The 15,000-nt window shown below is 42.6% G+C and overlaps 1 protein-coding gene across 1 annotated transcript; it reads left to right on the top strand.

Moving 5' to 3' along the window:
- Positions 1–438: 438 nt before the first annotated feature.
- LOC116356572 (B1-hordein-like) lies at positions 439–4,987 on the top strand. The gene is made up of 2 exons (XM_031802654.1): positions 439–445; positions 4,260–4,987. The coding sequence occupies exons 1-2, from the start codon at positions 439–441 to the stop codon at positions 4,985–4,987; spliced, it is 735 nt and encodes a 244-aa protein (XP_031658514.1).
- Positions 4,988–15,000: the final 10,013 nt, after the last annotated feature.

The raw sequence follows: 15,000 nt of genomic DNA, 5'->3' as shown, positions 1-15,000 counted from the left end.
TGACTATTGACATAGAGATTCTGGGAACATCAGAAGGTGGGGGGAAATGAACCATATTTGGTAATCCAACCATTTGAACATATGCGTTGGTACTTAATGAATATGATGTCAGTTCGGTTGTCAACTGAGACATTCTCATCAATGATAGGATGACATAAACAGTGGAAAGTCTACACATTATAGTTATCAGATTCACATGGAATTGTTATGCAATTTAAATGTTTGAATATGAAATTATTTGTGAGGTGATGAAATGTGATTTTATCTTCTAAAATGTGAGAATTGGGTTTTCATGAGTGAATTAGGCCCGACTCAGTGGCCCGCCCAAGTGAAGAGACATTGGTTATAAACTATGAAACACGCCCTTCTCTCCCTTCCTATATAAAGCCTTGACGACAATATAACTTGCTGTTCCAGGTACATTAGGATGACGATCCAATGTCAGGTCAGAAGGATTCAGATAATAACTAGAGAACGAAGCCAACCTCAGCGTGAGCTTGGTTGCGAATGGTATGAACTTTGAACTCTTATTCGCTACAGAAGTGATACCTCCTAGCCGTTGAGTTAGCAGCAGCCGCTGTAAACATGGGCTAGGAAAGGACGGACAGAGTATCCCGTCTACCACACAACGACGAAACTAAACATTTCCCGTTCACCAACAGAGACAACTTCAAAGGACAAAGGACTCTGTTGGGCAACACGGCCTTCCATCTACCACCAACCTATTGAAGCGCAGCTCAGAGTAAATATTTATTGCATTTTCCTTTTCCAAATGGCCGGTAATTTAGAATGCATAAGATTCTGTATTTACGATAGAGTAGCTGCCTATGGCCCGATAGAGACATCGCTTCTCCCTTTGTTCTTCAGTCTTCCCGCTCTTTCACTCAAACCCAGCCCCCTTTTCTTTGTGTAACCAGCTGTCATATCTGTTCCGTTCGCTAGGGACGTTTTCCTTTATGACATAATTTGCAATCAAGGTATGATTCATTCTGTGTATATGTAATTCTGTGTGATTAGTTAGGTATTTAGTAAATAAATAAATAAACCCAATTTTGTATTGCTGATTCAACTTGTTAGCCATGGTTCGTGAAGATAACCAAGAATTTACAACTTTCAGATGAGACTGAAATAAGGTGACGATTAATATTGACTGCTATTTATGTAAAATATTACTAGGTCTTTAAGAGTTCATTTGGAAGATAACAGCTCTGTAAATATTATTTCGTGGTGCCCAGACTTTCTAGTTAATTACATTTACATGATTAGCTCAATCAGGTAATATTAATTACAGAGAAAGGATTTTATAGAATAGCATGTCATATCACTTCATCCGGCATAGCCAAATACCCTGGGGCAGCAGGGTAGCCTAGTGGTTAGAGCATTGGATTAGTAGCCGGAAGGTTGCAAGTTCAAGCTCCTGAGCTGACAAGGTACAAATCTGTCGTTCTGCCCCTGAACAGGCAGTTAACCCACTGTTCCTCGGCCGTCATTGAAAATAAGAATTTGTTCTTAACTGACTTGCCTAGTGAAATAAAGGTAAAATATATTTTTTTAAACGTGACAATTGCCAAGGCAAACGTATAGACACATATCAAATCCATGATGACGCAGATAGATTATAATAGGAAAAATAATAATACTCAATTAGTAATAACAATTAACAGGACCATACAATAAGAAATGAATGAGGACAATAATGAACTAGTGAGAACGACACAGGTAGCAATGTTGTTATTCTGGTTGTTCATTCCACTGGCTTTTGCAGCTAATATGGCACAAAGTTTTTTTTTCTCCCAAAAGATATTGTATTTTCTTCTTTTCTGTTGTGGTCTCAAGATGTTTGTATTTGATTACAATTTTGGGAAAGAAAATTGCCCCTAAGTCTGTATAGTTCTCGCAGTGTAGGAGAAAATGCAACTCTATCTTCACCTCTCTTTGAGTGCAGAGTGAGCACAACCTGTCCTCTCTGGGTAGCCAGCTTTGTCTGTGACAGCTGGTCTCTATAGCCAGGCTGTGATCTCTGAGTCTGTACATAGTCAGAGTTGTCCTCAGTTTTCTATCAGTCACGGTGGTTCGATAGTCCGCCACCATGTACTCTCTCTCTCTGTCTGTCTATTTAAATTAAATTTCAACTTAAGGGGCTTTATTGGCATGGGAAACATATGCTAACATTGCCAAGGCAAGTGAAATAGATAATAAGCAAAGTGAAATAAACCACAAAAAATAACAGTAAACATTACACTCACAAACGTTTCAAAAGAATAAAGACATTTCAAATGTTATATTATGTCTATATACAGTGTTGTAATGATGATGATTACAGTGTTGTAACGATGTGCAAATAGTTCAAGTAAAAAAGGGAAAATAAATAAGCATAAATATGGGTTGTATTTACAATGGTGTTTGTTCTTCACTGGTTGCCCTCTTCTTGTGGCAACAGGGTCACACATCTTGCTGCTGTGATGGAACACTGTGGTATTTCACCCAGTAGATATGGGAGTTTATCAAAATTGGATTTGTTTTCTAATTCTTTGTGGGTCTGTGTAATCTGAGGGAAATATGTGTCTCTAATATGGTCATACATTTGGCAGGAGGTTAGGAAGTGCAGCTCAGTTTCCATCTTATTTTGTGGGCAGTGTGCACATAGCCTGTCATCTCTGTCATTATCTGTCATAGTTGAAGTGTACCTATGATGAAAATGACAGGCCTCTCTCATCTTTTTAAGTGGGAGAACTTGCACAATTGGTGGCTGACTAAGTACTTTTTTGCCCCACTGTATATCTCTTTTAGCTTTGTGTGGAAACTGAATGCTGGGAGTGTATGTGCAGCTGATATTGACACCCTTCTTTCTCCATTAACCCAATGAGACTCATCTCATAACATTGGCAATTAACAATTTTTCTTATTGTGACCAGTGGACTAGAGTTGAGCATATCTGTTTTTGTGTTATGCTTGTCACTTGTGTAAGTACAGCTTTCGGCCTTTTCTGTGAAAATTCCATTAAATATCTCGCTCGCAGCATTTCACTGACAACAAGACATGAACATCCGCACAATGATGAAATAAATAAATATGTGAGATAATAAGCAGAATGCTCAATGAGTGACATGAAACAACTTTTCATATTCAGGCAAAGAGAACGATGTTTCTGCAGTGGTGTCAGCCAGTCAAGACAAGTGTTGCTTGTCTCACAGTTGAGAGGAGGGAATAAAGAGGGTGATGTATTTGTGAAGGGGGAGAGGAGAAAAATAGAAAAAGGGAGAGCGAAAAGAAAGAGAAGAGCAGAAGATATCCCTCCAGACAGAGGCAGAGAGTAAACAGAATCTTAGCTCTCGGACAGCCTGTGATTTTCACTCATCATATCACTGGCCCCTCTCAGCATGCAGTGTTTGTGTGTGTGTGTGTGTGTGTGTGTGTGTGTGTGTGTGTGTGTGTGTGTGTGTGTGTGTGTGTGTGTGTGTGTGTGTGTGTGTGTGTGTGTGTGTGTGTGTGTGTGTGTGTGTGTGTGTGTGTGTGTTTTAAACTGCAGCTATCCTCTCTCTCCTGTCATAACTGCATAGATGTGTGATCCCTTCAGAATAGTTGAGTTATTTTTTTGGCTGAAGGAAGAGAGAAAATAACTTTAAAAGGTCATAAAGACTACCTATGGCTATCCAAAACAACATGCCAAGGGCATACTCAGATCTCTGTATTCATTGGGTGTGTTGTCTCTGTCAGGATGAGTCAAAAGCCTGACCATTTATTCATAGACAACAAGACAACAAGCTGAGAGGGTACTAAAAGCACTTAAAAAATAAGATGTTTTGTTGTCACGTACACCAGATAGGTGTGGTAAAATGTGTTGTTCTACTGGGTTAGCCATAGTAGTACGGCACCACTGGAACAAATTAGGGTGCCTTGCTGAAGGCACATTGGCAGATTTTTTACCTTGTCAGCGCAGGTATTCGGACCAGCAACCTTTAAATTACTGGCCCAACGCTATAACTGTTAGGCTACCTGCGCCAAGGCTAGACTACCTCTAGTAGAGTACAGTGTGTGTGTGTTTGTGTGTGTGTGGCAATAAAGACGGAAGGTAATTTTCCATTCACACTCTTTCTAGTCCTTACACCTCTCCCTCATATGATGAGTCCTCTCCTCTACAGCTCCTCTTTCTAAATGAGTCACTATGTTAAGTAGCTCTATGGTGCTTCCACAATGAGAAGACATTTACATAAGTTGTTCTCAGTAGAAGCTTACCTAATCTGCCGGTGCATGAACAGTGATTGCGGCTAGAACACAAACCCAGGCCAATCCCTACGCAGACCAATCCCTACGCAGACCAATCCCTACCCAGACCAATCCCTACGCAGACCAATCCCTACCCAGACCAATCCCTACCCAGACCAATCCCTACCCAGACCAATCCCTACGCAGACCTATCCCTACCCAGACCAATCCCTACCCAGACCAATCCCTACCCAGACCAATCCCTACGCAGACCAATCCCTACCCAGACCAATCCCTACCCAGACCAATCCCTACGCAGACCAAACCCTACCCAGACCAATCCCTACGCAGACCAATCCCTACCCAGACCAATCCCTACCCAGACCAATCCCTACCCAGACCAATCCCTACCCAGACCAATCCCTACGCAGACCAATCCCTACCCAGACCAATCCCTACGCAGACCAATCCCTACCCAGACCAATCCCTATGCAGACCAATCCCTACCCAGACCAATCCCTATGCAGACCAATCCCTACGCAGACCAATCCCTACGCAGACCAATCCCTACCCAGACCAATCCCTACGCAGACCAATCCCTACGCAGACCGATCCCTACCCAGACCGATCCCTACCCAGACCAATCCCTACGCAGACCAATCCCTACCCAGACCAATCCCTACCCAGACCAACCCTACCCAGACCAATCCCTACCCAGACCCATCCCTACCCAGACCAATCCCTACACAGACCAATCCCTACGCACTCCCAGGCACCTTGAAAAGAATGCACTGGAATGGATACCGTTTTTTTTTGCGTTGATCTTAACGTTTTTTGTACATAATGTTCCGGCTATTGTTTCCGCCGTTGTTTCGCATTGTTTCCTTTTCAGAACAGCTTCATTAATAAGTGCATTGACAATGTCGTTCCCACCGTAGCCGTATGTACATATCCCAACTAGAAGCCATGGATTCCAAGCAACATCTGCACATGAGCTAAAGGCTAGAGCTGCCGCTTTCAAGGAGCATGACACTAATCCAAACGCTTATAAGAAATCCCACTAGGACCTCCGATGTCAAACAGGCAAAGCATCAATACAGGACTAAGATTGAATCGTACTACACCGGCTCTGATGCTCGTCGGATGTGACAGGGCTTGCAAACTATCACAGATTTTATTTCAGCTTTATTTTGCAATGGAAAACATATTGAGACAGGTCTCTTTTCCAAATGTTCCCTGTGTAATCGAATATAAGAATACACATTATACACACAAAAAAATAAATATATATATACAGTGGGGCAAAAAAGTATTTAGTCAGCCACCAATTGTGCAAGTTCTCCTACTTAAAAAGATGAGAGAGGCCTGTAATATTCATCATAGGTACACTGCAACTATGACAGACAAAATGAGAAAAAAGAATCCAGAAAATCACATTGTAGGATTTTTAATTTATTTATTTGCAAATGATGGTGGAAAATAAGTATTTGGTCAATAACAAAAGTTTATCTCAATACTTTGTTATATACCCTTTGATGGCAATGACAGAAGTCTTCACAAGGTTTTCACACACTGTTGCTGGTATTTTGGCCCATTCCTCCATGCAGATCTCCTCTAGAGCAGTGATGTTTTCGGGCTGTTGCTGGGCAACACGGACTTTCAACTCCCTCCAAAGATTTTCTATGGGGTTGAGATCTGGAGACTGGCTAGGCCACTCCAGGACCTTGAAATGCTTCTTACGAAGCCACACCTCCGTTGCCCGGGCGGTGTGTTTGGGATCATTGTCATGCTGAAAGACCAAGCCACGTTTCATCTTCAATGCCCTTGCTGATGGAAGGAGGTTTTCACTCAAAATCTCACGATACATGGCCCCATTCATTCTTTCCTTTACACAGAGCAGTCGTCCTGGTCCCTTTGCAGAAAAATAGCCCAAAGCATGATGTTTCCACCCCCATGCTTCACAGTAGGTATGATGTTCTTTGGATGCAACTCAGCATCCTTTGTCCTCCAAACATGACGAGTTGAGTTTTTACCAAAAAGTTATATTTTGGTTTCATCTGACCATATGACATTCTCCTAATCTTCTTCTGGATCATCCAAATGCTCTCTAGCAAACTTCAGACGGGCCTGGACATGTACTGGCTTAAGCAGGGGGACATGTCTGGCACTGCAGGATTTGAGTCCCTGGTGGCTTAGTGTGTTACTGATGGTAGGCTTTGTTACTTTGGTCCCAGCTCTCTGCAGGTCATTCACTAGGTGCCCCCATGTGGTTCTGTGATTTTTGCTCACCGTTCTTGTGATCATTTTGAGATCTTGCTGTGAGATCTTGCGTGGAGCCCCAGATCGAGGGAGAATATCAGTGGTCTTGTATGTCTTCCATTTCCTAATAATTGCTCCCACAGTTGATTTCTTCAAACCAAGCTGCTTACCTATTGCAGATTCAGTCTTCCCAGCCTGGTGCAGGTCTACAATTTTGTTTCTGGTGTCTTTTGACAGCTCTTTGGTCTTGGCCATTGTGGAGTTTGGAGTGTGGAGTTTGGAGTGTTTGAGGTTATGGACAGGGGTCTTTTATACTGATAACAAGTTCAAACAGGTGCCATTAATACAGGTAACGAGTGGAGGACAGAGGAGCCTCTTAAAGAAGAAGTTACAGGTCTGTGAGAGCCGGAAATCTTGCTTGTTTGTAGGTGACCATATACCTACAAGTGGAGTGGAGTTTAGACCAAAAAGCTCTATTTTTGTCTCATCAGACCACATGACCTTCTCCCATTCCTCCTCTGGATCATCCAGATGGTCATTGGCAAACTTCAGATGGGCCTGGACATGCGCTGGCTTGAGCAGGGGGACCTTGCGTGCGCTGCAGGATTTTAATCCATGACGGCGTGACGGCGTAGTGTGTTACTAATGGTTTTCTTTGAGACTGTGGTGCAGTTAATACAGGTAATGAGTGGAGAACAGGAGGGATTCTTAAAGAAGAACTAACAGGTCTGTGATAGCCGGAATTCTTACTGGTTGGTAGGTGATCAACTACTTATGTCATGTAATAAAATGCAAAATAATTACTTAAAAATCACACAATGTGATTTTCTGGATTTTTGTTTTAGATTCCATCTCTCACATTTGAAGTGTACCTATGATAAAAATTACAGACCTCTACATGCTTTGTAAGTAGGAAAACCTGTAAAATTGGCAGTGTATGAAATACTTGTTCTCCCCACTGTATATATATATATATATATATATAAAATAAGTGACGAGGTTAAAAACTGTCACCTGTAACAAAACGAAGGGCACTATGGTAGATGGCATCCAAAGAGTAGTTGCAGCTGCACTTTGAAAAATAATGTCACCTTATTCAAGGACAGATAAAAATGTTAATTGAATAATCTGCTTCCCATTGTTTAGAGAAAGTCACAATCTGTTTCTGTAGAAAACGACAACTTTAAATCTTAGCTTCTTAACCAGCTCATCTCTATGTTTTCTAAACGTCAAATACACATCAATCCAAATGCCAAAGTATTTATATGCAGGAACACATTATATTGGAGAATCATCTAATGAGTGAACATGTAGTTCATCTGAAACATTCTTACAAGAGTTTAAAATAAAAATGTATTTTGTTTTGCCTGTATTAAGCACACGTTTTAAATCAGCAAGGGATTCCTGTATAGGTATTACATCTTACTGTCATTTTGACACAGAACAACAGTCAGGGCAATAGGATACATAATAGTATCATCTGCATATAAATGAAGTTGACCATTTTTAACAAATTGACCAATAGTGTTTATAGAAATAGTGAAGAGAACCGATCCTGAAATCAACCCCTGTTTAACACATACTTCAAGAAATTCAGACATAACCTCATCAATCATGATGGCTTGAGTTCTGTCACTAAGATAATCATGAGACCATGAAAAGGCATCAGTGTACTGTATCCAGCGCGTTTCTCTTTCCCGTGTATCATTACATCAGATGCTATCTATTGTCTCTCTGTTTTATAACAGTGTGAGGCATTACCTCACCATACACTGTGCTTAACACAAATACACAGACAATAGCACACACAGACGTTGACACAGCCACACAAGCTAACATGAATGGATCCCTGGGGACCCTGGTGTTTCAGTTGAAGCTGTTTGAAGCTGAGTGCTTTCTTGGCAGGAGGGGAATCCATTGTTTCAGTGAGAGGAGGGAATGAGAGCATGCCTCTCCCTGGAATGTCCTGGTCAGGGTGTCTGCAGAGTAGTGTGTGCTCCAGGCCCTGCTCCACTCCGGATGGCCAGAGGAAGCATGCTGTCTGACTCCAGGCTCACAGAGGCTAATGAGACAGTCTACCTCAGAGGAGACACACCTAACTATGACAGCTTTGAAGTGATTTGTGAAGCACCTATGTAGTGCTTATGGAGCTCTATAAATCCTTGATAAGTTGTTTTCAGTAAAGCTACCCTGGAAGAGGAGTAACTGCAATGAATGTATGTTTATGAGTTGACTGTATATATGTGTGCACAATCAGGCACGGAAGGGATTTTCAAACCTCCCCATCTCTTACAGAGTTGTCAGTTTAATGAAAACGGGAGAATGGGAGAGCAGGTGTGATCAGCACCGATTTGGCGGTACTGTAGGTATAGGTAGCTAGCAAAAGAGACTTTAGAATTCTCTGTCAGTCAGTTGGGGCAAGTTGGTGGGGTTGCCATGGGAACGGAGCATTGAGAAAATTGTCCATTGTTGCAAACCAAGGAGGGAGAGAGAGGGGAGAGAGGAGCGAAAGCGAGAGAAAGGTAGCTGTCACTCCTAAGGCTGGCAGTGACAAATGGGTCAGCGACAGACACATGTAATAGAGTTCTGACTATGAGAGAGAGAGAGAGAGAGAGCAAGAGAGTGAGAGACCCCACATACTGCATACACATGTAGAAACACACACACAACTGTTTAACCACCATCTCTGTGATTTCAGCATCTTATCTGTCTCTGAGGGATACATGCTGTTTCTCAAGCGGGGTCTTTGATGTCGCTATGGTGACTCTCTCCAACTCCTCCATCCAGCCTCTTATCTTCCCCTGACAGACCCCATAGAGGGCAATTAACTAGACACTCAGAGACCCAGTCTGAGCAGCGTTACAAAAGCCAAGCCAGTTGACTGCCATCTGTGCATCATCATCCCCCAGGTCCCCTGACACCCACACTGCCTGGTGGTGTGAGACTGTCCTATTAACTAACTGTTAGGAGGGATGAAGGGAAGAACAGGAAGATGGAGAGAGGGAGGGAGGGGGGACATTTTATTGGGCTATGGAGGAGGAAGTGAAGAAGAAGTTGGAAGAAGAGTTGAAGCAGAGGAAGTTTGAGAGAGAGGAGGATGAAGGAGAAAATGAAGAGAAAGAGGAGAAGGGCTTGTACAGGCCAGATAGTTTAACCTCATTGAGTAGTGGGCAATAAAACCACACCTCTCATAGATAACAATATATCCACACCTCTCATAGATAACAATATAACCACACCTCTCATAGATAACAATATAACCACACCTCTCATAGATAACAATAGAACCACACCTCTCATAGATATCAATATAACCACACCTCTCATAGATACCACACCTCTCATAGATAAAACATCTGCTGTGTGTGCCCTCTAACGGACCTTACAGATAACACACACACCTCTATCTGCTGCCACACACACACACAAGCCTGCGCACACACAACACACACACACACACACACACTGAGAAATATTATCTTAAAGTGCCTGATATGCTGCTGCCATGGCAACAAGGGGATTAATTGTCCCTCAATGAGAATATTGAGGATGTTGGAATGTTTCATTAACTCACACAGGGGCAACTTCAACGTGCATTTCTAGTACCTCTGTTTGGCCATTCCCTAATGGTACGCAGATGTGTGTGTGTGGGATTCACATCTGGCCCCTGCATATGTTCACAATGTGAGAGGAAACCACTGTAATATACTGTACTCTATACACTACACACACACACCCCATTATGTGATGGATAAATTAGTGTGTAAAATCCTACTGCAGGCTGCTACACATGTTGCAACCATCTGCACAGTGCTGTGTACCATACGTACATGTAAACGAGGCTTCTCATCATGAGTCCTGAAAACCATGTTTTACTTGCAATCTTTCTACCAGGTGAAACGCTGTCCACATGAATATATGAATCACATGAAATCACTCTGCATTGAAAACACTTACAGTGGAGGCTGGTGGGAGGAGCTATAGGAGGACGGGCTCATTGTAATGGCTGGAGTAGAATTCATGGAATGGAGTCAAACATGTGGTTTCCATGTGCTTGATACCATTCCATTTATTCCATAACAACCTTTACAATGAGCCTATCCTCCTATAGCTCCTCCCACCAGCCACTACTGACATATAACACACATTGATAGAGAAAGAAGTATCAGAGGCAGATTAGATCAGAGGGCTCTCTATTTAGAGACATCAGAAAACCAGGAGTGGTGTTGGAAAATAAATGGAATGTGCAAAACGTAAGGAATTATGACGTTATTGATAACAACCTATTACTGAATACTGAACTCTGCCTGAATTTGCAGTGAACAAAGCCTATTGTACAAATGTGCCTTTACCCAATGTACCTAGCTGTTATCCTTCTCTCTCTCTCTCTCCTTCTCTCTATTGCTTTCTCTCTCCCTCTCTGTCTCCATCTCCTTCTCTCTATCGCTTTCTCTCTCTCTCTCTCTCTCTCTCTCTCTCTCTCTCTCTCTCTCTCTCTCTGTTCTCTCCTCTCTCTCTCTCTCTCTGTCTCTCTCGCTCTCTCTCTCTGTCTCTCTCTCTCCTTCTCTCTATTGCTTTCTCTCTCTCCCTCTCTGTCTCCATCTCCTTCTCTCTATCGCTTTCTCTCTCTCCCTCTCTGTCTCCATCTCCTTCTCTCTATCGCTTTCTCTCTCTCTCTCTCTCTCTCTCTCTCTCTCTCTCTCTCTCTCTCTCTCTCTCTCTCTCTCTGCTCTCTCGCTCTCTCTCTCTGTCTCTCTCCCCTCTCTCTCTGTCTCTCTGTGTCTCTCTCTGTCTCTCTCTCCCTCTCTCCCTCTCTCCCTGTCTCTCTGTGTCTCTCTCTTTCTCTCTCTCTCCCTCTCTCTTTTCTCTTTCTCGGTCTCTCTGTCTCTATCTCTCTCTCTCTGTCTCTCTGTGTCTCACTCTGTGTCTCTCTCTCTTTCTCTCTCTCTTTCTCTTTCTCTTTCTCTGTCTCTCTGTCTCTCTGTGTCTCGCTCTGTCTCTCTCTCCCTCTCTCTCTGTCTCTCTCTCTCTCTCTCTCTCTCTCTGTGTGTGTCTCTCTCCTCTCTCTCTGTCTCTCTCTCTCTATATATATATATATATATATCTATAAATATCTCTCTCTCTCTCTCTCCTTCTCTCAGCAGAATCGCCCCCTGTGAGAACAGGCCGCAGACGGAGTATGCCCGGTAGCGCCCCGGACAAGACCATACCACCCATGGAACCTGCCGCCGCAGCCACGCCCTTCAGAGTCACTGTGAGTACTGACCTACTGGTGTGTGTGTGTGTGTGTGTGTGTGTGTGTGTGTGTGTGTGTGTGTGTGTGTGTGTGTGTGTGTGTGTGTGTGTGTGTGTGTGTGTGTGTGTGTGTGTGTGTGTGTGTGCGTAGGGCTGGGTGATATATTGTATGTTGATGTATAGTGGTATGGATTCTCACAGTACTGTCTACATAACGATATGTTGATGCAGTGCTAAATGACTGAACTGTTCTACACCACACACACACACACACCCACACACACACAAACACACAGACAGACAGACAGACAGACACACACACACACAGACACACACACACACAGACACACACACAGACAAACAGACACCCACACTAACACACACACACACACACATACAGGTAGGCAGACAGACAGACAGACAGACAGACAGACAGACAGACAGACAGACAGACAGACAGACAGACAGACAGACAGACAGACAGACAGACAGACAGACAGACAGACAGACAGACACACAGACACACACACAGACACACACAGACACACACACAGACAAACAGACACCCACACTAACACACACACACACACACCACAGACAGACAGACACAGAGAGAGAGACACACACACTAACACACACCCACACATATACAGACAGACACACAGACACACATACACACACAAACACACACCCACACAGACAGACACGCAGAGAGAGACACACACGCTAACACACACCCACACACACACAGACAGACACACACACACACAGAGACACACACACACAGTGCTTCTGTCTGTCCATCATCATGTATCTCTAAATGAACACTGAGTCAGTTCTCACCATGTTTTATTCAGTAAATAATGACAGCTAGTTAATCAACTGCAGAAATGCACTGAGTCATCAATTAGCAGTTAATTACTTATTAGCAGAACACATCCCCATCAATAAGAGATTGGAGTAAAGATGAGAGTGGAGAAGAGGACCTCTGGGTAAACTGTAAACTGACATCAGAATACATTCAGGATGTATATTCATGGCTAAACCAATGGAAATGCTTTTTACTAGTTTCCCACTTAATAAAACTGTAGTTGATGTAGTTTACTCTCTCTCTCTCTCTCTCTCTCTCTCTCTCTCTCTCTCTCTCTCTCTGCCAAACCCTCCACTTCACACATGTGTCCACAGAATACAAGTGCCTGTTGACTGTACCTATATAAATACTTCCTGTGTGTCAAGCTGTGTGTCCTGGAAGCCATATTAAAACACATTAATGCCAACAGAGCATCACTCAGTTGCTGGACCTCCCACAGAGTGAGACTGAAGTGTGTTTTATGAACTGAGCTACTGTTTTCCTCCAGGTTTTAAGAGCAAATAAAGCAACTGTAGATTGGCTTGTTGGGATTATGAACAGATAATGGTGGTCTGGTTGTAGGAAGTGTTGTGTGGCAGGGGATTATGCAAGCTGTGGCTGAACACATATGCTGGTGTTGTGTGTGTGTGTGTGTGTGTGTGTGTGTGTGTGTGTGTGTGTGTGTGTGTGTGTGTGTGTGTGTGTGGTGTGTGTGTGTGTGGTGTGTGTGTGTGTGTGTGTGTGTGTGTGTGTGTGTGTGTGTGTGTGTGCGTGTGTCTGTGTGCGTGTGCGAGTAAGCGAGAGAGAAGAGGTGATAGAGAGAGAGAGAGAGAAAAAGAGAGAGAAAGCGAGAGAGAGAGAGAGAGAGAGCGATAGAGATGGTTTGATAATGATTGCAAAAATCTTGGAAAGTCATTGAGAAATATATCTAATCAAAAACACAGAGAACCAGACAACAAAAATATATGCCTTCAATATGGAGAAACACTGAAGCAATACAAACACACCCTAAGAACAGAGGAACAGAACATTAGAAATCAGCTGGATGGAACTGAGGAATCCATAGAATCAAACCACTTCTGGGAGAATTGGAATAAATTAAACAAACCTCATCATGAGGAATTGGCTATCCAAAATGGGGATATGTGGAGAAATCACTTTGCAAACCTCTACAGCAATATAACAAAGAGCCAGAACAAAAAGATATACAAGAAAAATAACAAATCCTTGAATCAGCAGTCAAAGACTATCAGAATCCTGTGGATACCCCAGTTACAGAAGTGCAAAAACTATGCACTCTCCAACCCAAAAAGGCCTGTGGTGCTGATGGTATTTTAAATGAAATGATCAAATATACAGACCACAAATTGGCTTTACTCAAACTCTTCAACATTATCCTCACTGCAGGTATTTTCCCCGATATTTGTAACCAGGGATTGATCTCACCAATCTATAAAAATGGAGACAAATTTGACCCAAATAATTACAGAGGAATTTGCGTTAAAAGCAACTTGGGGAAAATTCTCTGCAATATTATAAATAGCAGACTACATCATTTCCTTGACGAACAAAACGTCCTGAACAGAAGCCATATTGGATTTCAAAAAATTATCGTACAACAGACCACATTTACACCCTCCACACTCTAACTGAAAAACAAGTAAACCAAAACAAAGGCTAAATCTACTCGTGTTTTGTAGATTTCAAGAAAGCATTTGATTCAATTTGGCACGAAGGTCTTTTTTATAAACTAATAGAATGTGGTATTGGAGGGAAAACATATGATTTTATTAAATCAATGTACACTAAAAACAAATGTGCTGTTAAAATTGGCAACGAGCAAAACAGACTTCTTCTCTCAGGGACGTGGAGTGAAACAGGGCTGCCCAATAAGTCCAACACTATTTAACATCTACATTAATGATTTGGCAAAAACATTAGAAGAATCGGCAGCACCTGGTGTCACCCTACACAACACTGAAATCAAGTGTCTGTGGTACGCAGATGACCTGGTGCTGCTGTCTCCCACTAAAGAGGGTTACAGCAGCACCTAGATCGTCTTCACAGGTTCTGTCAGACCTGGGCTCTGACCGTTAACCACAGGTTCTGTCAGACCTGGGCTCTGACCGTTAACCACAGGTTCTGTCAGACCTGGGCTCTGACCGTTAACCACAGGTTCTGTCAGACCTGGGCTCTGACAGTTTACCTAAAAAGAATATATATAATGATATTCCAAAAAAGGTCTGGAAATAAGGATAACAAATATAAATTCTATTTGGACACAGTTCTATTAGAACACACCAAAAACTACACATATCTAGGACTAAATATCAGCAACACAGGTAGCTTCCAAATGACTGTGAATGAGCTGAGAGACAAAGCAAGAAGAGCATTCTATGCCATTAAAAAAGGACATTAAAATAGAAATTCCAATTAGAATCTGGCTCAAA

This window comes from Oncorhynchus kisutch, linkage group LG23, assembly GCF_002021735.2.
Source record: "Oncorhynchus kisutch isolate 150728-3 linkage group LG23, Okis_V2, whole genome shotgun sequence".
Taxonomy (NCBI): domain Eukaryota; kingdom Metazoa; phylum Chordata; class Actinopteri; order Salmoniformes; family Salmonidae; genus Oncorhynchus; species Oncorhynchus kisutch.
This window is presented reverse-complemented; position numbering and strand designations above follow the sequence as displayed.